General features: G+C 43.3%; 1 protein-coding gene and 1 long non-coding RNA gene across 4 annotated transcripts; one reads left to right on the forward strand and one right to left on the reverse strand.

Moving 5' to 3' along the window:
- Positions 1 to 30: 30 nt before the first annotated feature.
- LOC145657873 (uncharacterized) lies at positions 31 to 15,071 on the reverse strand. 3 transcript variants are annotated; one of them, XR_014123801.1, is made up of 5 exons: positions 14,956 to 15,071; positions 3,079 to 3,117; positions 2,773 to 2,841; positions 2,519 to 2,653; positions 31 to 2,411 (listed from the first exon to the last, which is right to left on the reverse strand). It is a non-coding gene; the product is annotated as an uncharacterized LOC145657873 (long non-coding RNA). The 3 variants fall into 3 exon arrangements; XR_014123799.1 differs by having other exon boundaries at positions 31 to 2,653; XR_014123800.1 differs by lacking the exon at positions 14,956 to 15,071 and adding an exon at positions 3,711 to 3,855 and having other exon boundaries at positions 31 to 2,653.
- Positions 15,072 to 15,199: 128 nt separating this feature from the next.
- Positions 15,200 to 26,443, forward strand: klf3 (Kruppel like factor 3 (basic)). The gene is made up of 7 exons (XM_081714310.1): positions 15,200 to 15,334; positions 20,224 to 20,284; positions 21,614 to 21,991; positions 22,179 to 22,350; positions 22,511 to 22,637; positions 25,652 to 25,803; positions 25,931 to 26,443. Exons 2-7 carry the CDS (start codon positions 20,243 to 20,245, stop codon positions 26,110 to 26,112), a joined length of 1,053 nt encoding a protein of 350 aa, XP_081570436.1. The 5' UTR covers positions 15,200 to 15,334; positions 20,224 to 20,242; the 3' UTR covers positions 26,113 to 26,443.
- Positions 26,444 to 26,741: the final 298 nt, after the last annotated feature.

The following is a 26,741-nucleotide window of genomic DNA, read 5'->3' on the forward strand; positions in this document are numbered from 1 at the left end:
TGCTTTAAATGATTTACTGTTTTTGCCAACTTACTAAAAGGAGTACTAACGGTGGTTATAGAATAGTCTTGCGGATACGTCCTGAATAAAAGACGTACATCAACTAAATATAATCAAATGAGGTAAGGAAGTGTTAGTTTCACTGTGGAAAATAATTAAAAGGGATTTTGAAGCCAAAGCCAACGATGAGTGCCTGAAGGTTTGACAACCCACAGAACCCACTGAAGCAGAAAAGCACATATTGTTAAAACAAGTTTAATTATTAGTTCTATGTCATGGCAGCACTATTATGTTGAACAGAATTGATCCCAGTTGTTGTAATCCAGTAGGCCTCCCTCACCACCTAAATCCCAAATTAAGCCCAGCGGATAATGCCAGTTTCTGCGTACCCAGTAGTTACGCAAGTCGGGCACTTCGCTGTGCGCAAAGGTCTGTTACCGTCTTCCGCTTCTTATATCATCAGGGTAATGCTGAAAGAAATGCCAGAAGAGCCATAAACCTTCCATCTTCCCAGTGGCCCGCGTAAGTAAAGGTACGCGTTGGATTCTCTTTAGTTAGGCCCATGTCTGCCTCGTTAGTTTCATCTCACGTTTGTGTGGATTTACTTTACAGTTTAGAACACTTGTAGTTGTACTCAACAGAAGGTGCAAGAAATAATAGTAACAAGCATTTACATTGTTTCATTAAAATGCATTTCGTTAAGAGTAAATAATTTGCCATCAGGCCGACACATGCAGAAACAGGAGTCCGCATTAAAGCTGTCACATCATTTACAGGGAAGTGTGACTCAGGCGGCAACATGTCATATTAAATCAGCTATATGGCATCAGTAACATCAGGCGCACGTCGGGGTACATTTGGCAACGTGATGCGCTGTTGCCCATAAAAAGCAACGCAGATTTTGATCGCGAGGCCTAATTTACCGCAAGTTTAAATTAAGTTCCGCGCGTGATTGCGTGTGCGTTACACAGATGCTTATGAATTTGAACAGCTCAGCTGCTATGAAAAGCAGATTTAGTGTCGTACTTCACTTCCAGATCGAGTTGGTTAACTTAAGAATTTCTGATAAATTCGCACTCATACGTGAGGTACATTTTTTCCATTCCACCGTGTGTAGAACACAGGATGACAGTGATGGAGTGTCGTACAAGGATTACCCGTTACTCGTGACATTTTAACTGACAATGGACTGTTAAAGGGGTCAAGCAAAAAAAAGGGAAAACATGAGACGAACGGAAAAAAGAATAGATCGACTCTTACAGGGTATGCGTAAACCGGAGGTTGGATGCGTATATGCACGTGCTGTTGGTCAGTTTCTATTTACATTTTACATTTACGGCATTTAGCAGGCGCTCTTATCCAGAGCCACTTACAAAAGTGCTTTGTCATTTACTCATAGAATATATCCAAGTACAGTATAGTAGTTTAGAATTAAACATACCAATGAACTAGAATACTGTGGAATACAGGGATGAATGCTGATACCTAGAAGTGCAAAATACATAAGGTCTACCTTAAACAATGATAAATGCTATAAACAATAAGTGCTAGAGTTTGTTAAAAAGCATAAATAATGCCCTACAATAAGTACTAAATTAGTCAGTCAATAAGGGAGCAGTGTCAGTTGTCCTTTAAATATTCTGCAAATAGATGAGTCTTCAGTCTGCGTTTGAAGACTGCAAGGGACTCTGCTGTCCGGACAGCAAGCGGGAGTTCATTCCACCATCTTGGAGCCAGGACAGAAAATAGTCTCGATGCTTGTCGTCCATGAGACCTGAAGCAAGGTATTTCAAACTGAGCCGTACTTGAGGTTCGAAGTACTTGAGGGACAGATCAGGCTTTGATCACTGACCTCATGTATGAAGGGGCTGGTCCATTTTTGGATTTGTAGGCATGCATCAAGGTTTTAAATCTGATGCGTGCAGCTACAGGGAGCCAGTGAAGGGAGCGCAGCAGTGGAGTAACGTGTGAACTTCGGAAGATTGAAGACCAGTCGTGCTGCTGCATTCTGGACAAGTTGTAGAGGTTTTATGGCTCTTAGAGGAAGACCAGCAAGTAGTGAGTTGCAGTAGTCTAGCTTTGAGATCACGAGACTGCGCAAGCACCTGGGTAGCTTCCTGGGAAAGAAAAGGTTGAATCCTTCGTATGTTAGAAAGGAGGAATCTGCAAGACCGGGTTAGATTAGAAACATGAGTTGAGAACGACAACTGGTTGTCCAAAGTTACGCCCAGGCTACGGGCAGCTTTGGTTGGTGATACCAGGGAGTTCTCAAAGGAAACAGTGAGGTCATGGTAAGGGTTGGGAGTATCTGAGATGAACAGAAGCTCGGTTTTACTGGGGTTGAGCTTCAAGTTGTGGGCTGTCATCCAATACACGATGTCAGTCAAGCATGCCGAGATACATCTGGAGACCTGCATGTCAGAGGGTGGAAAAGAGAGAAATAATTGAGTGTCATCAGCAATAGCAGTGGTAGGAGAAACCATGAGAAGATATTACATCACCAAGAGAATGAGTATACAAAGAGAAGAGAAGGGGGCCCAATACTGAGCCTTGTGGAACACCAGTCGAGAGTCTACACAGTTTGGATGTGGATCCTCTCTGTCCATCCAGATAGGACTGAAACCATCTCCAAGCAGAGCCAGTCACACCAAGCCTGGAAAGAACAGAGAGAAGAATGTTATGGTTCACTGTGTCAAAGGCTGCTGAAAGGTCTAGAAGAATCAGAACAGATGACTGTTTGGCAGCTTTAGCGGCATGAAGTTTCTCAGTCACCGCTATGAGGGCCGTTTCTGTAGAATGTGCCGGTTTGTAGCCAGACTGATTGGGACCATGCAGCTGGTTCTGGGTGACAAAAGAGACAGTTGATTATAAACTGCTCGTTCAACGGTGTTCAAGTTTCTGTTTTCACAGCTGTACATCTAGAAAATGCATGTGTTAAATAAAATACGGTTATCTTTTAAGTAATCTGTTTTATTGACGTTCTGTCTATGCAATTATTTGTATTGCAATACACATAAAATAATGTACAAATGTAATATCATTGAATTAACGTCTGTAACCTGGCTTTCTTATCCTTACATTTGTCTGCACTTGTTGGTACAAGGTGTGTATTTGTGTCTGAAAAAAAAGTAAGAAGAAATATTTTATTATCCAAAAACTGATCTTTCATCCAACAAACATGTCTAGACAAACCATCCCCGGTTCCCTAGAATCAGAGACTGCAATACATTGCGAGTGCGTGCGTGACTATTTTCTCGCACGTCTACGTGAGCATTAAATGTGTTATAGAAAGCATTTCTTAAGTAATTTTAAATTGTTCTCTGATATCGTCTAAATAGAATGTATGTAAGTTTGGTACCCAATTGCGGTTATACACGCCCATTTACAACAGAATTAAATCAGAATTAAATTAGCTGTTTTCTTTTATTACATTGCTTTTTCAATACACTCCTGAATAATGATGAGCTCTGCTCTGATCGCAAAATTAAAATCAACCGCTAACTTGAGCGGTGACATATCGCAAACGATATTAAAGCTTGCTAATGTTACTTGCTTTTTTCTTGAAAACACAAAGTAAATTAAAACAATGAGCGTTTAGGCATACACATATATATATTTATTTATTTTTCCGCATTTGAAAGAGGAGACACGTGTTCAATATGTCGGCTCCATGTATCACATTCTCCTCAGGAAAAAAAGGTTTTCCATACCATGGCACCTTCGAAGCACGGTGAACGTAACCACGTAACCGCGGAGAAAGAGCTACCGGGTGGACTGTGAACGCGTGCGTGTACGGGAGACACGCTCCCAAGCAAACGGCGGAGCGCGTGGAACACGATGAACGTTTGACCAACAGTGGCGCCGATCTGGGCCTGTTTTCTCCCTTAATAAGGGCACAGCTCGGGCTATTGTTTCTTGCGCCATTTATTTTCAAAAGACTGCAATTTGATATTTTGTCACTGTTGTGCAGCTTTGACATATTAAAGGAAGCCTAAATTACACGTTGACACGCATAAGTCCTATGTGCACGTGGTGGTGCTACCTTGCTCAATGTCACAACCTTGCACTGCGTTATTCGTTGACATTGCAGCCAACTTCTGCAACTCCTGACCTAGAAGCACACAATTGTAATGTGACTAGCCAGTGAACATAACTGCGTGCACTATAATTACACTTAGCACTCTCTGGAAGGTTTATCAATCAAACCAGTAATTTAAAAACCTGATTAACAAGTAACATGTGCAGCGTGATTGATTGCCATGACTGTTCTTTAAAGTTTAGTGTTATATGGGACACAGAATGCAGAGCTGTAATGCATTGTACTCTACCTCACGCAGCTTGGTTCTAAATTCTTCTCTGCCTAGTTTTGTAAGCTGATATTTAATATGGGGACGTGTGTGTGTTTGTGTGTGTGTGTGTGTGTGTGTGTGCATGTGCATGCATTGTTTTGTATAGCCTGGAATTCTGGGCTGATCTGCCTGTGGTTATCATGTACAGACACAGAACACTGTGATGGAAACTGTCGCTTAGGAAGGTTAAATGGGTGCTCTGACTGCTATACCAGAGAGCTCCTTGTTGGTCTGGTGATCAGAGCTCATGGTTCCCTCTTGTCAGACCTGCGTCTGAGTCATGTGTAGGGTGGCTTCCTACGTTACAAGCACATATAGTTTAAACTGTAGCACAGCCAAGTCCATCTGCATTATCGCTTCATTGGAACTAACTAACTAATGCTACAGTGTGGAGAATGGGGGTGTTGTCAGTGAGAGGCTGTTTCTTTTCTGCGCCTCTTTAGGAGCGTAACACATCACGTGCTGGATAACCGAGGAAGAGAACATGCGCGCGTACACGCATGCACACACACAGGAGATGGTCTAGACAACATTGGCCGTTCACTCAAAGGAAATGTGTCTACTGCCCAGGAAAGTAACACAAACGCACACCTCACCCCTCATCATGGCACACCCATCCCTCTCTGTCTCAGCCCATCCTGAATGGCCTCTTGGTACTTTAGACAGGGGCGGCGGGAAGGTCCTCATTTTGTTCCGCTCTGTCCCCCGATAGGAGCAGTCTAGGGCCACAAACACCAAGGCTTTGAGTTCGCGAGCTGGAGAGACAGAATGATAATGATGGCCCACCCCTTCATTTTTATTCAAAAGAGCCAACAAGCTCCCTTTTTTTTAAATCTTTCACCCGTGCAAACTACTGCTGCCATGTTGCTAAGAGACTATTAAAGATGTAGAAAGGAATGCAATTACAATTAATTCATTGCAAAGATGACCACAACTTCACTGTGAATATATAAGCAAGAACTCAGGTTTCAGTAGCCAACAGCGGGTGCTCAGTCTGTAGGCAAACCGGTCATAACAAAGTGTTTACTGTAGTCAAATGGCTGTTGTATATCTGGGTCAGCAGTGCATTCATGGCACTGAATGTCTTGTATAACTATAAGCATCACAGTATGACATCACACGACGCATCAGAAAAGTGGGCGGGGTTGATACAGAAACCTGTTAATTAGCTAGCTCAAGGTTAAATCTTAATGCTGCTCTGCACACGCATATGTATGAAAATGTCTTGCACTCTTTTTCTGGGCCGTGCCCTTTTGCATGTAAAAACACTTCAAACACAAAACAAACACACATGTACATAAACATGAATACAGTAATAAGTAACAGTAATTATTTTGTGTTTTCCAGAAAGTTATTATCTTGTGAGACGGTGAGAAGAACACGTGTTTGGTCCTCAAACCCCTCCTCAACTTTGAACTTCCACAAAACCTCAGCATGACAATGACCTCAGACCGAAAACAGTAGGACCAGGAGCAGTGGAAAGCTTTTTCACCGTAGAACCTCACCAAGGGGTTAAACCGCATATCCAGCATTGAGATAAGCTAATGTACATCTTGAGATGAATTTTTGGACCATGCAATGAGTGACTGAATGACTTAAGAGAGTGCATAGAAAATAAACAAGCATACAAACAAACAAACAAATTCCTTTTGATCTTCTCCCTCTTTTTTTCAGGGTTAAAGGTATTCTGGTATTTGCCTAATTTGGGATTCTAAGGTGAAACTCACTGCTCTTGTTTTCTGATCACAACATGACTGGGAGCACTGAAATGGAATTCATAAAAAATCTTCTTAAATACTTTCTGCGAATTTCCAGTGAAAATAGAAAGCTACCTGTTATCTTTTGGGCGGTTATCTTTTTAGCCGTGGGTCCTTGTAAATGTGGAATTACATGTTTACGCAAACTCACCCTGTGGTCCTTTTGCTGAATACTGACATCAATGTCTCGTCCGTTTGTGTTATACTGAAATACTGACATCAATCTCTGGTCCTTTTGTAGATCTACATCATACTGAAATACTGACTTCAATCTCTGGTCCTTTTGTGTTATACTGAAATACTGACTTCAATCTCTGGTCCTTTTGTGTTATACTGAAATATATGACCCATGATATTATGCAGTCTCCAGTTTCTTCTGTTGAATTGTACGATTCATGATGGTTAAAGATATAAGTATAACACAGACTGCCATACGATAGCCCTAAATACGGCACTATAACCGCTCAGTTATGATGGCCCAGGTGACTGGCATCTTATGAATTTCTCTCCTTTATAAAACTGCCTTACAGGGAGCCTGTATTGATAATTACCAATTACCACTTATAATTACCAATTACCACTTATAATTACAATTACTGTATTATCGCAAAAGTAAGAAATTAGTGGATAGACGTGCACCATGCAATTGTGAAACTGTCTAATAGCTCCAGCTACAGTACCAGTACATATCTATGCTCATACTACACTTAAAGTGTTCAAATTAGGGCCGTCTGTCACTATCTCTGCCACCAATGCCTTCTCACACACACAGACACACACTGAGGCAAACAGGAAAAACAGAATAGAAGAACAGAACGGGGACAACTTGAACCCTGGCAAACTCCCAGGGAACCTATGGCCATGCTCCTATTAGTATGGAGTGTCTTAGTACAACAAAGTGCTAATACCATTGTGAAACCCTGAAGAGGTCCTGCTCTCATGTGGCAACAGAGTCCTCAGTGAGCAGCAGGTGGTTCTGTACTTTATTGCCCCACACAACACACAAAGAGTGCAGTGTTGGCGATCGCGCGGTTTGTCCCCTCCGGTGCTGCTTCGTCGGCGTGTCATCGGCACAATGTGCAATTCATTTTCGAAGAAGGTTTTAGTCATTGTCCTGAAACAATGAACTTTGTTTATTTATTTATTGTTTAGTTTGTTGTACACAGTGTACTAAGACATGGTCGACTGCGTCATCGCCAAGAGACGTCAGTAATTGCCGGGTAACAAAATGGCGAAGGACCCAACCCAGGATTGCTGCTATCCAGGGAGCGTGTACATATTGGATGTATTACTGTTGCTTTATGGTATTCTCTGAAGCCTCTGTGAAGTGCCCACTGTTGAAACCATTCATTTACTCCATTTTATTGTCTTCTCTCTATGTTAAGGGTTTGGTATGCTGTCTGTTGACCTTTTTTCTGTCTAAATGCCTGGTGAAAAGCAACCAGTCGGCACCTGCGTGTGCACATAATGTTTCGGACAGACACTGAAACAGTGCAGATTTCTTCCAGGTACTTAGGTAAGTATGGGTGCAATTAGGCTTCTTATTCTACTGGGTACTGTTTGACTCCTCCTTTTCATGCATACATACAAACAGTCAGAGGTGTTCAAGATGAAATTCATACATTTGTGTTTGGTAAACATTATCCCCATGGTAACCTTAAAAACCAGACAGGCCATTTTATTGTTATACAGATGTCCCCCTGATATTTACAGGAAGCATCTTGCAGATGACGTGAAAGAAACAAAGATTATAGTTATTCACAACCGTTTTGGGCCCGAGAAAACAATAAACCCAGAAACAAAAACGCTTTTGTACCTAAACTGTCCATATTGCTTCTGTAGTGGCCGTGATTTTTGCGAAAGGCACGTGGTTGTGAATCTGCGATAACAGCATTCTTTTTTATGATAATTGGGTGGTGGTGGTAGTGTCTCCATGGATTTGGGCTAAGGGCCAGTCAGGGTCACAATGAGGACTCCCATAATTCCATGTGCCATTCCAAATGGTTTATTTAGTTATGAATTGATGTATTAATGTTGTTTAATTATGTTTTAATGATGTTGTAATGTTCATTTTTCGTATATGTTTTTGTTTAAGCCAGTCGTATTGTTTTAGGTTATTTAGAATATCAGAAGTTTGTTTCCGTCTCATTTTGAACACTGGTTCATTCCTGTACTGTTAGTTTTTGCTGTGGGTGAGTCTTGTTAATAGTTGCACCATTAAAGGTATTTCTTTTCAAGTGGAAATGAGTTTCTGCTCTTTTCAGAGACAGGGATAGTTGCACACAATGTCCAGAAAACTGGTTCTTATTGTACCATACACATATAATATTTCCCTGGATGCACAATATGAAGAAATTGGCAGGGCTGCTGGGAATGACTTGATGCCAGCTGCTGAGGAATGAGCACTTCGTGGCACTCGCGCTGACCAGGACGAGTGTGTGTCAGTGTGTCCCCCAACTTTCATCACTAGTTAGCTTCCTTTTTGCTGTGTGTGAGTCTGGTTGAAGGTTTTGCAACTGCAATAACCAGGTTGTTCTTCAAACAGAAATGCCTTACCGGCTCTTTTTCCATGCTGACGCTATAATATAAAATAAACTAGGCCTGCTGTATATGGGGTTTTAAAATTTGCATGTCATTTATTTAATGGTGTAATTGTGAATTATGTTCCCCCCCCCCCCCCATTTCCCATATATAAGATGTATTTTGCTCAAAGGATGATGTTGAGCACGTGTCTACAATTCGGATTCATGTAACGTTAGCACTGAGAATATGCGTGAATGTGTGCTCCCCTGTTATGGGTTATTGAGTGATAGCGTTTTTATAAAAGTCCAACCCAGTGGAGCATGGACAAAATACGGAGCCGACTTCTGCAATCAAGGCGGAATACAACCCAGTCTGGACACGGCATAGAAATAGCCTTAATACAAAAATAAATTTTGTTGTTTTTAAATCACTTGTACAAATATTAAGGCGTCAGTTTCTTTGTTGGAGGAAGACTTTTCAAGAGCGTTTTCTTCATTTTGTCTTAAGATTTTTTAAAAATGAAAGCGATAAGGAAAATCTGGCCGTTTGTTAGTTTTTTTTTTTTTCTTTCATGGGTCCATATTGGTCTTTTTTTGTTTGTTTGTTTGTTTTTAATCGCATCTCTTTCACAGAAGCTCTGTGAAATCCCGCCAGACCAGCCGCGCGGTGTAGTTTCTGACAGACAGGTTACGTCCCGCTCGCGAGCTACGCTCCGTCTCCGCGAGCCTGCATCACGCGGGCATTTTCTGTCACGCCATTTACTGATTCTTGCGCGGTCGCGTCTGAGAGATGCGCGCCGCTTCTGGGGAATGACAGCGCTGTCTACGCTCTGATTTTCTACAGAATTACGGTCTAGCTCTGCATAATTATCGCAGTAAAACAAAGGAGAATGGCTACATGCCAATGTATTTGTGAAATGTTCTTCATTTTTCCGTGTACATAGCAGCCTGTGACATGGCTTTCTCTTATTATGGGGAAAAGCAACAGACAAACGTAGTATCCTGACACAATACATTAGATCTAAATCTAACATTCAGCAAGTTTCTGGATTTTCCAGACTTTCCTCATCTGTTTAAACCCCCTTTTAGATCTCCTATGGATCTTTTAGATCTTTTAAACTTTTAGATCTCCTGTAAGGTTAAACCAGGCACGTATTACAGATTTAAATATTACTAGTGAGTCTGACAGGAGCGTTTACCATTAGCAGACCAGATTAATGATATGATAACTGGAGAGCAGGTGTTAAAATCCACCTTTGGCCTTAATCATTACAATTGATTCCACAGTTAATCTCCTTTAATGATATTTGGAGACCTTGTGCAGAGAAATAACAGGAAGTGTTTGATAGCACCATTGGCGTGAGTTGAAAGATGGAGATTTTGTTTATGGCCTTATGCGCCTCTTCATCTTACAGAGATTTAAATACCAAACACAGTCCATAGTACATGTGTGAAGCTGTTTTATCTGTGAATCTGTAGTACCTGCGTGTTTGTTTCACACGTCAGAGAAAGAGGTCACACAACTTTTACACACACTCATGCATGCACACACACACGCACACGCACACACACACACACACACACACACACACACACTCACTCACTCACTCACACACACACACACACACACTCACACACACACACACACACACACACACACACACACACACACACACACACACACACACACACACACACTAACTGCCCACACATCCATAATCATGACCAAAGTGAAATAATGTTGGGACAGAGTTTATCAAGCGTGCTTGTGTGCGGGAGTAGTTCTTCTAAAATATAAATTAGAAACATACATTTACACTTTAACAGGACTGTATCTGAGGCCTGGCAAAATCCTTTAATATTGATTTTCTTTAAAACATTATAAGAATATTATTTTTTTTAAAGCCATAACATACAATTCAGTCCGACTAGTGATATTGTAAGCACTGTATCCAGCTAGTGATATGGTAAACATGGTGTCCATTCTTTTAAATATTTAGCTTATTTAAAGAAAATGAAAGGCCCTGGGTGGCTATTGGTCTGGCAAGCTAGATCTACCTACTTTACAGGAAAAGGCCATTTGACTGGCATGCAGAATGAACACTCATGGACCATTATATGTTTTGCAATATGTAGGACAGGAAATTGTCAAAAGGGGGCTATGGGCAACCATCTACCTGGTCCAAAATTTGCATAATGTACCTTTAACCTTAAACCTATGCTGAATCAAAGCAACCTGTAATGTGAATCATTTATGCCATTCACCATTCACAAAAATTAATGCCGTGTCACTTCATGTGTGTACGATTTGAGTAACAAATATGTAGATCACTGAACCGGAAAAAATATTTCTATTCAATTCAGCTCAAATGTTGCAGAACGCCTTTTTGTGCAATTTGATAAGGCGCTAGCATTCTTGTGAAATGGGGGGGTGGATGTGGGGGTGAGTGAGTATGACTGTCAATTCTTCTGAAAGCTTGTGTGTGTCTTGCTGTCTTTGCCTGGAAGACACAATTGTATACCACAGGCCAAACCCAGTGCTGGAATTCTTATTGTATGTCCTGAAAGCCACACACACACACACAGACACACACACAGACACATGTATTACGTGCATGTACACACCCTACCCCACCTTGCACAGAGGCAAGATCATGCTCTTCAAAACATAATTCTGATTTCATTCTTTTGAACTAAGCAGCTGTTCCCTACCTTCTAAATGTCACTGGCAGTTGAATTTAAATGGTTTAAAACAGATCATATTATTCTGTCCCCCTTCCAGGCCTCAATCTCTGTTTTTCTCGCTCCGTCTCACTTTCGTTCTCTCCTGCTCTCCCGGGCTCTGTGTGCAGTGGGTGAGTGTCCAGTGGTGGTTTTATCAGTAAACTCTCCAGTTACCTGGAGGAGGTTAAATGTTGCCTGAAGGTTGGGTTTTGGTGAGGGTGGGACCTTCTGTGTATGTCTGTATGTGTGTATGTGTGTGTGTGTGTGTGTGTGTGTGTGTGTGTGTGTGTGTGTATGAGAGAGAGATAGAGAGATAGTGTGTGTGTGGGTGTGTTTGTGTGTGTGCATGCATTGTGCGTGTGGTGTGTGTGTTAAATAGACATTATTTCACATGTACAAGTCCAAGCTGCCACTCCCAGTTCTATTACAGCCAACCTTTTTCCTAAGTCTCTATTTAGCATGTGTGTGTGTGTGTGTGTGTGTGTGAAAGGGACAAAGCAGGGAGGACAAATTCAGTAGTAAATTCTGAACTAACACTGATTTTATTAGACTCATTTTACATATCAAACCTTCCTTTGCCCCTGTTCACAACTTCCCAGTATAACCCTACATGCCTTTAATCCTCTGAAGTAAAGTGCAAAAATCCACTGTAACAGGGGAACAGATGATGGAATGTGATGTATACATATCACTACATATTAATTACGACAGAGCACAACTCTGAACTCCAGAGTTCACCGCGCATGTGACCTCAGCTTGCTCTATCTGTCACTATGGAGGTCCGCATGGCTCCCTGTTTCAGCGTTATTGCCTCACCCATTAGCTTTGACAATCAAAGTATTTTATGTGACATGTGAAGCATGCTAGTTCTAGAGACATAAACCTTCTCATCAACCCCCTCCCCCACCCTTAAGCCTTCAGGACACGTTCTCAGGCCGTAAATATATCATTATGTCAGGATGTACCCATGTGATGTCCCCTAAGTACGTGACAGAACGTGACTGCGTGTGACGTGACATGGGAGACATGCATGCACTGGCCTACTGAACTTTACATACTGTACATGTCCAGGAATGTTACTGACAAAAAAAAAGAACAAGTTGACGGATTCTCAGAATATATGTGGAAAATCATGGAAACCGCTTCACCACCAGCATCTCTTCCTGTTTTGTTTTCTAAGGTCTGGGGGAATTCATGTGTTTGATATGTATACAAGGCTGTGTGTGAGTATGTGTCTGTGAGTGGGTGGGTGTGTGTGTGTGTGTGTGTGTGTGTGTGTAACAAACAACAACTGCAACAGACAAACTTAAAAACTCAGTTTCAGTTTCACTGTCCATCTGTCCAACTTTTTCAATATTGAGCAAAAGTAGTGGTGCTCCAGTGTGAAGTTCAGGGTGCGTTCAGCAGTCTTCCAGAAGACTTGCACCCGACTGCCTGTGTCCCACTGAGCTGTGTTTGGCCTGGTGTCGAAAATATGTCCCTTACCAATAAATAATGGGCAAAGACCAATACCAATGCACAATACCAAGACCGACCTAATCAAGCCTGAGTCAAGATCACCATGGGAGCAGGTCTGATGAAAATGAAACCACAACAGGGGAAAGATGACAAGATCAAGAACAGAGAAATGTGAGTTAAATTCAAAACTGTGAATAGGAATAGAAACGACAACTATGAATTGAACGACACAAAGTCACAGCACCAAAATGTTACATTTATTTAAACTAAAAGAATAACATTTCAAACTCAAAAACAACAACAAAACCGTGCAGGTTCATTGCAGCTCATCCTTTTGGAAACATCCCAGAAAGTCAACATGGATTTGTTTTTTATTTTTAGCTTTAGTTTAGATTCTGTAGTCTTAACTGGTCTCAGGATGAAATTTGATGTCCCCTGTTTTTGATACTGAGTTATGAGCAAGTAAGAACTCACCCACGTGAATGACTAGAGAAACATCGAGTCTCGAGAAGTAAAACTCTGCTAGGAGCTGGAGCTGCAGCTGGCAGCAAGATTTCCAGTACCGAGAAAAACAATCCAGAGCTGAATTAGAGAAGCAGGTTCTACACTCAGTACAGGCTGAGCTGAAGTGTCCCATGCATCTACTTCTTAACTCTTCTACACTGGGGACATGTATGTAAAAGAAGATCTTGGCAGACTCCATGTTTGGAGTTAACTGAACTTCGAATAAATATAACAGAGATTATTGCTCTGTTAACTTACTATTAGTTCACTTAAGTCCAAATTTGAAGGCAGCCACTTTTTTTTTTTTTTTTGCTAAAACAATTTTTTTAGTGGATGGGTATCATCTTATTATAGGATAATGTATGTGTGTATGTGTTTCTTTTTGAACTCTCTGACTCATGTGTGGTAGTACTGGGAAGACACAATAAAGAAAAACAGCAGTGGGGACATGCGTTCCCAGCAAAATTATATGCGACATTACAGTTTTCCCAGTGACAGCAAGAAATGCATGTCTCGCTGCTGAAAACAGTGACGTCCATTTATGAGAACAAAGCTAATCAGAGCTATAGACACCAATTAGACTTTTGTTTTCTTTGTCTTAGACAGACTTGCAGTATATATGTTTTGAGCCCGAGGACTCACATACCCCCCCCCCCCCCACACACACACACAGAGGTCTGAGATCTGTTTGCAGTACTACCAGGCATGTTCATCCACACCCTTCTGAGACTGTTCCTGTGAAACCATAAATGCACAACGCGTGCGTGTGCGTGTGTAAGACAAGAGTCAGTGTAACGAGTGCAAAGATGTGTAGAAGCAAATAAGTAGCCAACCAGCGATTCAAGTCAAAGAAATAGTGTATATTTATGCGTTCAAATGCGCGCACTTGTGGAGGTGTGTATGAACATGGGCGCGTCTATATGTGTGTCTGTACATGTTGCTTTGTGCGCGCGCGATTGTTTCATCGTTATGAAAGCTAGTGCGAGCCCTCTGCTTGGCGCGCTTTATTCTTCCTAAATAGATCCCGGTTGGGTTTCTCGCTTTCTGCGTCATGAGGTCGCGTTTTTGTTGCAGATGACACGGCATAATTCTATCGAACAAAAAACACCTCCAACGCACAAACCAAAGCGTAAATATTGGCAATGTGTAAGGCTGATTCCCGAAGAGACCTCGTCTTAGTTCCGTAAAGGCGTGGGGGTAACTAAGAATGTAATATAAATATAGGCCTACCCCTTTTAATTACTGCCTATTTATTCTGCAGTCATATATTTTAGGCTATTTACAGCCTAAAGTTGTAAAGTTGCATTATTGTACGATGTATCTTATATTGGGAAAATTCTCCAACTTCTTTGCGTTATGTGTGAAGTTCATGTTATAAACTTGTCTTAATTGGTCGCCGACCGTTTTAAAGCATAAGTCTTAATGGATGTTCAGAAATGACAGATGAGGCATAAGACCGCCGAAGCGTAATCAGCAATTTGACATCTGTGAATATTTCTCCAGAAGACGACCTTTATCCCTAACCAAATCATTGTTAGATATGCAAGAGGCGCACATAAGCTACAGAGAGAGAGAGAGAGAGAGAGAGAGAGAGAGAGAGAGAGAGAGAGAGAGAGAGAGAGAGAGAGAATGAATACACACCCTGTCTTTCCTTTTTCCTTGTCCCCCTCCTTTCCCGGGGCGAGTACAGTACCGGAGCCAAGAAAGCGCCCCACCCTCGCCTCCCGCGAGCTCCGGTTGCCGCCCCGCTGCCCGGCCCCTCGGACCGATCATGTGATCTTCGCTAAGCACACGGTAGACTTTAAACACTTCGACGAGAAAAAAAAGTTTCTTAGCTTTTACAAGGTTTTGTCCGGTCGCCATCAACGTTCCTGGAGCTTCACTCTTGTCATTTGGACTGTTTTTGCGCACGACAGTTACTGACAACGACTTGGTCCTTATCACTTTTGCGTCGTTTTGTCTCGGTTCGGTCTTTTAAAACCAGTAAGGAGAAGGCAGCGACGTCACTTTTTATCAAGAAGTGAGTAACTCTACTTTATCATATGCGGAAACTTCACATCAAAATTGGCGATAGCAGCTATTGCATTTTCACTGTCGGATTGGAATAATGTCCGCCGTGCGTTTGGAATAATTTTTCTTGTAGTCACTGAATTTAAATCTTTCTCTGATAAGCTACGTCATGTCATCCATCGTTTGGCGCAAAGATAGTAAGGGGTCTTATAGACCCTTTGGCATAAGTCAGAGGCGCAGTTTTTTCTGTCATATAGGTTAGGATTCTTCTCGCTATTTTGCTTTTTAGTATGAAAGTCTCACCGTAAAGACATAAAAATTGTAATTAATTAATGGACCGATTATTGCGTTTTTCATTCTAGACCAAAGGGAAATTTAATTTATAGTAGGTAGATTTGGGTAGACTGAGAAGCTCATTTAATTCAAACTCTTGGTTTACGATCCAATGTATGGATTGCTGTTGTGAATTTAGTAGGGCTTTTTTGTTGATTCATCTACCTAATGTCATTTTGCAATACGTAGTGGTGTTGGAGTTTTTTTTTTTGTTGTAATTATTCACAGATATCGCACAGCCATGGAGGTTAAATCAAGTTGGACACATCACATCGTTTTGTTTTGTTTTTGTTGTTTTTTTTCCAGTGCTACATCAAAACCCAGGTTAAAACGAAACGATTGTGAAGCCTGTTGCGCAAAGCGAAAAGTTACAGGGCAAAGTTTAACGTGCCTTCAGAACGTTGTTGACTTAAGCGTGTGGCACGAGCTGAGATTTAGCTTTGCGCGCGGTTATTGGTGTTCGTTATTATTGGTTCTGCACCTCTGCGTACGAGAGAATTCTTCCACGGCTCTTCTCCACTCATTATATTTGTCTGCATAAAGACCAGCTGACCAGTTTGTGCGTTTGCATGAGTGTGCATTTCAGTTTCTGCACGTGCTCGTTGTCATGAAAGCAATATAATATATTGTGTGTATATAGAGCAAAAATACGTTTTTTTTTTTCTGTTCCCATCTTTCTCTTTTTCTGTCGCTCTCTCTCTCACCCTCTTTCTGCTGTTCTCTCTCTCTCTCTCTCTCTCTCTCTCTCTCTCTCTCTCTCTCTCCCTCCCCCTCTCTCTCTCCCTCTTTCCTCTTCTTTCTCTGGGTCAGTGAGGTTGCAGTATCCCGAGCCTTTGTTTCAAGGCTCAAGCTTGCGTCACACATTCCATCTGGCACATGGAGCCTCTTTTCCTGTTTTCAGCCTTCGAGGGGAGGCTGCCTAGGGGGAACACACACACACACACACACACACACACACACACACACACACACACGCGCGCGCGCGCACATGCACGCTTCACCCATACACATGCCTCTTACACTGAATCAACAGTCCAATGTTATCTCCTGGTCACACACACCTGTGCAGGCACACTTACTTGGCAAATGTGTCCTAGGACAGAGGAGAATCTGCTTTGTTTTAATGTAACTTTTTCTTCTCCATCTCTTTCTCACTCTATCAATCTGTCTCTCCTGCTCTTTCCCTGGTTTAGGTACAGGAACCTGCTCCCCATCTGAAAAAAATCTCAGTATATACAAATAATAATAACACATTTCCTCTCCTCCTCCTCTCTCTCACTCACTCTCCTTCTCACACACACACACACACACACACTTCTTGGCAAGTAATACTTTGTGGGTCTAACTTTTCTGCACTATAATCTGCACTTGAGCCAAACCTCTGTTTCACCTTCTTCTGTCCAGCCCTGGCTCGTGCGGCTGCTGTAGGTTTTGTGGTGGGTGGGCGTGCATGTGACTCCACGGGCTCAAAACATATATACTGCAAATTGCAAAGCATGTTGTAGAATGATCACAGAATGACTATTCTTTCACATGCCTGGGAACGAAGAAATTGCTCATAGGTCAGCAGTTAGTCTCGCGCGTTCTGTTCAGAGCCGTGACTTTGTTCCATGGGATCCCCCCCCCCCGTCCTGTTACCAGGGAGACCACAAGTTCGACCTCGATGTTTGAAACACACAGGTTTTGAGTTGTTCCATCTTCCCTCTAATGGCAAACTCTTGGCACTGTTCGTTTTACTAGGAAAATATGGCCCACAAGGTTAATGTGTGTGTTTAGTAAATTCTCAGAACAAAAATGTTTTTCAATGAAAAGGAAGGCACCAGCAAAAGGTCCTGACCAGGAAAAGTGGTTTTTAACCAAAGGTACATGTTTTACTGTGCTAAACTAAGAGGGAAGGGAGTTCTTTTTGATGTTATCTATAGGTTAGGTTTAGGTTTATACTTTATTCCTGCGATAGGTTTTACTAAATCTACAATTCCCAACTGTGTCTGATTGGCACACGCTAATAAACATGATTCTATGGCATGTTTAGTTAACAATTGTGCTCAATCTCCCCTCATTGCCTGTTCATTATTTTGATAAAGTCTGATGTATTGACTGTAAGACTGCATGAGATTTTTTTAGGGTATTTGAGTTGTGTGTAGTGCTTGCACATACACTGTATAATTATTTTGTCAGTTATATAAAAGGGCGCTTTGTTGCTCTAGATTAATTAAGGAATTAAACTGCAAGATTTGATGTATAGTCCTCTGTGAATCTGCACCGCAACTGACAGGCAGATCTGCACATAATTACTACCGATTGCGAAATATCCGCACACCTAGCCTGTGACTGGTGCTAAAACAGAAATGTACGCATTTGACGGATGTGCGAGAGCTGGAGTCTGCGTTTGCGGATGTTGATTTCACTGCTCAACCCGCACGGGTGAATGGGACCTGCCGGTTTGTGCTCGTGCACCGTGTCAGTCCCGTGCGTTTGTCAGGTGGTGTTTGAAAAGCTCAGCTCCTGTTCCCTTCACACTTCACGCGCCCTCAGTGTGGTATTTAGAGCTGCGCTTTTTGTTTCGCCACATCGTATCAAAGTGTAAATAACAATATTTTGACTACCAAAACGCGCGAGAAGAGCTGGTATGAAATGCGAGGTATTTTAGGGCCTGTGGTATGAGAGCTGGGTGACACAGAGCCAATGAGGCCTGTCAAACAAGAGTTTGAAACGAAGAAGGTCAAAGGTCAATTTCACTGCTAAGCCTCAGGCTTTATTCCCAGTGCAGTAAAGGTCAGGTGGGTTTGTTCTCAGCCACCTGTAGCTGTTTCAGTAATAAACGCTCACTCCGTGTTAATGGAATTGTACCACTGTTTGGCATTTAAACTGCTGCCAGTATGAACTTAGATGCTGTGTGTGTGTGTGTGTGTGTGTGTGTGTTTGTGTGTGAGTGACTGTTAACCCTTACCTGACCCCAAATGGGGTAGCTGTAATGGGAGTGGCAGTTCTTTCACAAACTGTGTATCTGTGTGTGTGTGTGTGTGTGTGTGTGTGCATCTCCAGTGACATTAGGCGTGGTTGCACCCTTGTCGTTTCCATGCAGCCTCGCCCTTGTGCTGTTTCCTGTGGGTCATATCACTGTGTAGAGCTATGCGTGTGTGTGAGAAGTGTGGGGGGGTAGTGAGTGTGAGAGAGAGGTGTGGGGGGTTGTGTGTGAGAGGTGTGGGGGTAGTGTGTGTGTGGGTGTTTCTGCACTTGGTTCTGTGAAATGCACTTAGTATGCCTATGAATTTTACTCTGTGTGTGTTTCTCTTGGACTTGTTTTTGTGCGTGTTAACATTACTGAATGTGTAAGTGACAGCACTTCCACTCTTTCTCTTTTTCATTCTCTCTTCCCTCCGTCTCTGTAAACATTTACGAGCAGACATCACTAAATAACCAAGAGCATCCGCTCGGAGCAGAATTGCAGGACCAGTCACACGTCTTATATCAAAGAGTAGTTGCACAACAGATAATTCCCCCAACATACACACGTGTTCTCTAAACAGCACTGCTAGTGTTCACAGGGTTGGTGTCACTGGACCTCAGGACATCAAAGCTACACATTTGTTTTTTTCCAGTGCTTATGCTTCAGCAAATGAGATTAAACCAAATATGTACACATACACACACAAACAACAAACACAGAAAAACCAACCACCCCCCAAAAAACCTGGATTCATCTTGACTTAAAGCAACTAGGCTCTTCTGAGCATTCTCATTTCTTTGGCCCTATTTTGGTTTTGGATTTGGTTTCTGCAGTGGTCTGTCGCTTACATGCGTCTAAATTTTTAATATCTAATACACAAGGCATTAGAATAAATTTAATACTGTCATTTACATTAAATGTAATGAACTAAAACAAATTTGAGACCTAATTTCTAAAGAATCACATCTTTGTGGTTTTGCCTGGCAGTGTTTAGGCTGATGTTGTAATGTTGGGTGGATCTGTCCTAAAATCGTGAGTCATTTTCCTCCTGAGGGTTTCTGATCTAGTATTGACAGTTTTATATTCACCCCCCCCCCCCCCCCATTCTCACTGCGGTTACTACATGGATGTAATGAGCGCTAGAGAGGAAGAGGAAAAGAGAAAGTATGGAGTGAAAAGGGGAGTGAGAAGAGGAGAAAGAAATATGGTGATATTTTACATCGTTGCATTTCTGTCAATAGTCTGTTACTTATGTAACCATGCGTGTACAAACATACACACACACACACACACACACACACACACACACACACACACACACACACACACACACTTCTTCTTGTTTTTTGGACCTCTGTTTTGTCCCCTGTAATCCTTCGATCCATCAAATTCCTCTCTTCCCTCCCGCTCATTCCTCTGATGATTTTAGAATGAGGGATATGTGTGTGTGTGTGTGTGTGAATAGGTGGGTGTGAGAGTATTCTGTCTTGTAAAATGACCCATTCTGTAATCAACAATCGCTGTTACCCGCTCATGAACACAGGAAGACATTTCTTTTTCTTTGTGCTCTCATAAACAGTGTTATGATTCATCTCCCGTTTTTCTGCATTTTCCAGAATTCCAGTGGGAGCAGCCATGCTCATGTGTGACTACCCAGTAAAGGCAGACATGGACATGGTGAGTACTGGACCACGTTTGAAACTTCATGCACATAGGTGCCATTAAACAGCAGGATCTTTAGGTCTGTGATCCATCAGAAGTTGATCACTTGATGAGTGTTACTAATAAATATTCAGTCATTTTTGAACTAGGCTTGGATATTTGTAGCTTTGGTAAAAAAAAATGATTCGCAAATACACAGACACTGTGATTATGGTATTGGCCACTAGGGGGACAATGTACTGCTCCCCTCCTGTTCCCCGTTTAGCCATTGGTGCAATACATGGGAAAGCTTGCTATACGGATTAAGCCTGTAGGACATTGGCCTATCTGGCAGACTTGAAAAATAATGTAAAATTTTGTAATTTGATCAAGACAAAAAGAAATAGCAATACGAGCGCACAGTTTTCATCCCGCGTTTTCGTCGGTAGCGCTTCCAAAGCGTTCGACACGCTTTAAGATTTATCCCACTGGCTGATTGAGTTGAGTAAGTGATTATGTGAAGTGTAATAATTGCTTGTGATTTTGAAGTGGCCGCGTTTCCTGGGATAACACAAACAAAGCTGCGGTCTTGCGAAGTGTTAAATGTGGAGTTTGGGTCCACCCTCTTCCTGCTTGTCTGGGTGGCAGGGTCCGGTTTATCCACTTCAGGAGAAAACAGCCCCCCCCCCTTTCCGCCCAACAACGCTGGATCGCGCACACACCTGGCCGAAGGCCAAACACGCCGCAGCTTTTGCGTGCGTGCGGGCGGGCGGGCGGGCGGGCGTGCGTGCGTTAGTGAGCTGTACTGTTTCGGTGTATCAGAAAAACACGCAGGCGGTAGAAGCAGCCAGCCGGAGTGTGCGCGTTAACCCCATGATCAACACGTCCTTAATGAAAACACGAAGTTCAGAATACGGGCAAATAATTTATGCTGCATCACAGTAGCAATTCAGAAGTTAAAGTATTTAATCTCTCTCTCTCTATCTCTCCTTTCTCTATTCTTCTCTCCCTCTCTCTCTCTCTCTCCTTCTCTCCCTCTCTCGCTCTCTTTCCAGATGGACATGCATTCCTTTCCTATTAGGTTAGGGCTTTGTAGGGGACTGGAAGTTGCATTTGGCTCCGAGTCACTTTTTTTAGAGTCGGAAAAGCGATTTTTCTACATCTTTATTGTCCCCCAAGCTCACAGCTTCCCCACACAGCGTGTGTCTGTCTGTGTCTCTGTGTGTGTGTGTGTAAGTGAGAGAGACTAGTTGACAGGATATTTACTGTGTATCTCTCTGCCTCCCTCTCCCCTCTTCCCCTTTCTCTACTGTCTCTCTCTCCTTCTCTTTCTCTCCTCTCTCTCCTCCCCTCTATCTATTTCAGGGCTACCCCTCCTTGGTGAGCTCCCAGGCCGAGCCCTTCGGCGTCATCCTGGCCGTGCACCAGTACCCCCCTCAGTTTGCCCCTCAGTACCCGCCCCATTTTTCTTGCCCACCCTACAGTAGCCCCTCCCCCCCTCGCAGCCCCGCACACTCGCAGCTGGAGCCCGTGGACCTGTCGCTGGGCAAGAAGCCCTCTCCTTCCTCACCCTCCTCGTCCTGCTCCTCCTCCTCCTCGTCCAGAGCCACGCCTCCGTCCCCGCACGGGAGCCTCAGCCCCATCACCACGTCCCGCTCCCACTCCGCCTCCGCGCCAGGATCCACTTCCGGGTCACCCCAGCCCAGACTCCTGACTCCGCCCATGACGCTGCCGTTTCCCACCGTGAGCATTTTTGCCTAGACAGGCCTAATGAAATACAATCTGAATAAATCTTGAATAAGTAAATGTTTATTTTTTGCGTAAACATAGTGCTTATGCCATTGCTGAAAATAATATTTCTTCCCGGCTCCAGTAATAAATGTTTGGGTGTTTCTTGTGTGTGTGTGCGTGTGTTTGTGTGTGTGTCTAGGTGTTGACCCCGCTGGTACCCACAGCAGGTCCTGGCCTCATCCCGGTCCTGCCCAGCGTCATGCTGCCCTCCATGCCCCTGCTCTACCCACCCCCTCTCCTGCCCTCACCCCTCATGCTGTCACCCACTACACCTGATGACCAGCAGGGCGGTGCCACCACATTCAAAGCCGGTAGGCACGATTAAAGATTAGGGGTATATGTGCGCTCAATGTATATATGCGTGTGCACATATAAACACACACACACACACACACACACACACACACAGTCAGTGCAGTCATAAGCTTTAAGAAACCCATTCTAAAGGCTCATCTCTGTTTCTACCTGCAGTGTCTTCCATAAAATCAGAGGTCTGCCAAGACAACCAGCCAATCAAATCAGAGCCCCGCACTGAGCATTCTCTGAGCACATACAGCCAGGAAATCCCATCACCACCCATACCGCGGAATTACAACGAGTGAGTGGGACAACTGTCTTACACACACACACACACACACTCACACTCACACTCACCTATGCACACATGCATGCACAACAACACACATACGCACACACTCTTATACAAACATGTACACACACATAAACACACTGTTTGTGTGGTCTGTACCATGCATTTTTATGACTTAATAAAGACAGAGAACCATTTGGTGAGGCCTTTTGGTAAAGAATAATGGTTGTGTGTGGTGGGGGGTGTACACAAAGTGTGTGTGTGTGTGTGTGTGAGAGAGAGGCCAGTCTGGGCTTGTTTCTGTAATTTCTTCACATTCTTTTAGGACACTGTATGCTGAGTGTGTCAACACTGTACACCTGCTCATAAAAAACACACTCCTACACATGACCCAGGGGTCTGTTATTACAAACAGAAGCACCTATACGTGCGTGTATACATACATGCACTCTGCAAGATAAAAGATATACATCGTCACTGGTATGTGCGGAGAGAGTGAGTCATTTCCGTGCCGTGTGAGTCAACTCCGTTGCCCCTGTGAGTGTTTGGTGGCTGGAACTGCCCTGAAGTAGGATACTGTGCTAATCTGAAGTCAGTCACTTTTAGCTGTAGTTTAACTAAAACATCAGTGCCAGACATCAGTGTTTTTGATTACTCACTTCCTTTTTTATATTAAAATAAGCAGTACGTAGTTTGTGAATGTACACGTTCACCGCCCTCTTTTGTAAACTGCTGGGTGATGTAGGAAGCAGGTGGAGGAGCTGCACAGTCAGCGGAACAATCAGCCCTTTTTTTCTCCATTAAACAGAGGAAAACTTTACTTGACCCAAATCACGTTTGGAATAGCAACAGCACTAGGTGCGGTCTTCTGGTGGGTACTGCGTGTGTGCGTGTGTGTGTGTTGGTCAGTGTGTCTGTTTGTGTCTTTGAGCATGTAAATGTGTGTGTTTGTGTATGAATATGCGAACGTGTGTATATGTGTGTCTGTCTGTGTGTGTGTGTGTATGTCTTTGAACACGGGTGTATATATGTGTGTGTGTGTGTGTGTGTGTGTCTTTGAACACGTGTGTGTGTGTGTGTGTGTGGGTGTGTGTGTCTTTGAACATGGGTGTGTGTGTGTGTGTGTGGGTGTGTGTGTCTTTGAACACGGGTGTGTGTGTGTGTGTGTGTGTGTGTGTGGGTGTGTATGTCTTTGAACACGGGTATATATGTGTGTGTGTGTGTGTGTGTATCTTTGAACACGGGTGTGTGTGTGTCTTTGAACACGGGTGTGTGTGTGTCTTTGAACACGGGTGTGTGTGTGTCTTTGAACACGGGTATATATATATATATGTGTGTGTGTGTGTGTGTGTGTGTGTGTGTGTGGCTGCACCTTTGCTGCTGTTTCCCTCTGCGGGACTGATAAAATCTCTCAGTATGCACGTCTACGACAGCACGTCTCCAAGCATCCATTTGCAACCGATTGTGTTGATCTATGCGTGTGTAATGACCTGTGTGTCTGTGCGGTGTGTGTCTGTGCGGTGTGTGTGTGTAATGACCTGTGTGTCTGTGCGGTGTGTGTGTGTGTGTGTGTGTAATGACCTGTGTGTCTGTGCGGTGTGTGTGTGTAATGACCTGTATGCCTGTGCGGTGTGTGTGTGTGTGTGTGTGTGTAATGACCTGTGTGTCTGTGCGGTGTGTGTGTGTAATGACCTGTGTGTCTGTGCGGTGTGTGTCTGTGCGGTGTGTGTGTGTGTAATGACCTGTATGCCTGTGCGGTGTGTGTGTGTGTGTGTGTGTGTGTGTGTAATGACCTGTGTGTCTGTGCGGTGTGTGTGTGTAATGACCTGTATGCCTGTGCGGTGTGTGTGTGTGTGTGTGTGTGTGTGTAATGACCTGTGTGTCTGTGCGGTGTGTGTGTGTAGTGACCTGTATGCCTGTGCGGTGTGTGTGTGTGTGTGTGTGTGTGTAATGACTTGTGTGTCTGTGCGGTGTGTGTATGTGTGTGTGTAATAACCTGTATGCCTGTGCGGTGTGTGTGTGTAATGACCTGTGTGTCTGTGTGTATTTGTGCCTGTGTGTGTGAGTGAATGAATCAGACTTCCAGACCCATTAGAGATATAGGGAAAATGAGGAGAGAGAGAGGGTACAATAATTCTCCCTAATAGGGTTGGGTGCCAGAAAAATGTGCACGTTGAGGAGCAAAATGCGAAAATGGAGAATGAATGACATAGAAATGGGAGAATGATGAAAGAGAAAGACCAAGATGACTGAGAGAAGGTGTGATGAGAGAGGGAGAGAACGCAGTACGGTACATTTTAATTACAGTTTGGTCAGGGCAGGGACTGAGAAGGTGTGTCCATGTGTCACAGCTGTGTTTTGCACCTCAGGCCTTCACTCTTAGAACCTAAAAATATCCTTCAAACAGACCTGCCCAAACACATCATTCCAGAAAACAGACCTGCCCAAACACATCATTCCAGAAAACAGACCTGCCCAAACACATCATTCCAGAAAACAGATTTTATAGCAATTTTCTCACAACAGCAAATGACCAGGAAAACATAAATTATGAACTAGTTTGATTTGGAAGCATGTTATTAATTTTTTTAAAAATTAAACAAACAAACAAAACAACAACAACAATGATTATTAGTAGTAATAGTAGTAGACCCGGAATTCAAGCTCACTGTTGTCTGTGTATTCTGGACACAGAATCCTGCTTTCACTGACATCCTGTGGTCATACTAGGTACTGCATCTGAACGTTTAGCAGACTGCTGCTTCTCACATTCATGATGCAAATACCCGGAGCCGCAACAAGCGAAAAGTGACAGTTAAACCACCTTCTTAATCTTCTCATCGCATGGACTCGTGCTAGGCTAAGGATGGGCTCTTGAAACATAAAAAAACAGTTCAAGAAACATAGAAAATTCGATTGCATAGGATATTTCATTACAACGTGTCATTTCCGGACAGAATTAAATCTTGAACTATGCATAAATATAAATTCACTGGTGATGTTTACTTCTCTCTGGCTGACAGGGCGAACACACATTCAGTGATTGTGCACACCCGTAAGGTGGAGTCACCAGATCCTCTGAAGAAACGACGCATTCATCGCTGTGATTTCGGCGGCTGCAATAAAGTCTACACCAAGAGCTCGCACTTAAAAGCCCACAGACGCACACACACAGGTACACACGCGCGCACACACCCACACACACGGGTAAACACATGCACACACACATAAACACACACCCACACATACATGTTACTAAAAGTTCTATTTGTGTGTGTGTGTGTGTGTGTGTGTGTCTGCAGGCGAGAAGCCATATAAGTGTATGTGGGAGGGATGCACATGGAAGTTTGCACGCTCAGACGAGCTGACACGTCACTACCGCAAGCACACGGGTGTGAAGCCGTTCCAGTGTCCTGACTGTGACCGCAACTTCTCTCGCTCTGACCACCTCGCTCTCCACAAGAAACGCCACCTGTTGGTCTGAGCCACGACTACAGGGCTGCCACTTCGAGGGTGAACACAAAAAAGCACCTTCAGTTTAGCTGCCACTTGACGGCAGATGGACAGTGTCATTATCAGGGTGTAGGGGTTGTTCTTTGTTCTTCACACAAGGAAAAGGTTGAAGTGAGCGATTAAATAAAAGAAGAGGTGTAAAGTGAGGTGACTCCTTCCACTCCTCTTCACCTCCCTGTTACCATGGATTGGACCTGATCTGGTTGCCATGGAAAAATGTTTCTATTGCTATGAATATTGCTTTTAAATGGAACCTGACAGTAAAGACCCTTATATATTGAGGCGTGAGCCACCTTATGGAACTTCTGCTTCGGCAGTCGTCTTTATTTCTCTCTGTCTCTAGCATTCATCCTGTTCTAAGCATCTGGGCACACACAAGCACATTCACACACATATACACAAGCACACTCGCACACACACACAAGCACACTCACGCGCGCACGTGCCCACAACCTCACCCTCTGTCTGCCTCAATCATATCAGCAATTTTGTTTCGCCCTCTGCTGGTCAAAGGGCTTCTTTCTCTTTCTTTCTTTCTTTCTTTCTTTCTTTCTTTCTTTCTTTCTTTCTTTCTTTCTTTCTTTCTTTTTCTCTCTCTCT

This window comes from Electrophorus electricus, chromosome 5 (genome assembly GCF_041902795.1).
Source record: "Electrophorus electricus isolate QZ-2024a chromosome 5, ASM4190279v1, whole genome shotgun sequence".
NCBI lineage: Eukaryota > Metazoa > Chordata > Actinopteri > Gymnotiformes > Gymnotidae > Electrophorus > Electrophorus electricus.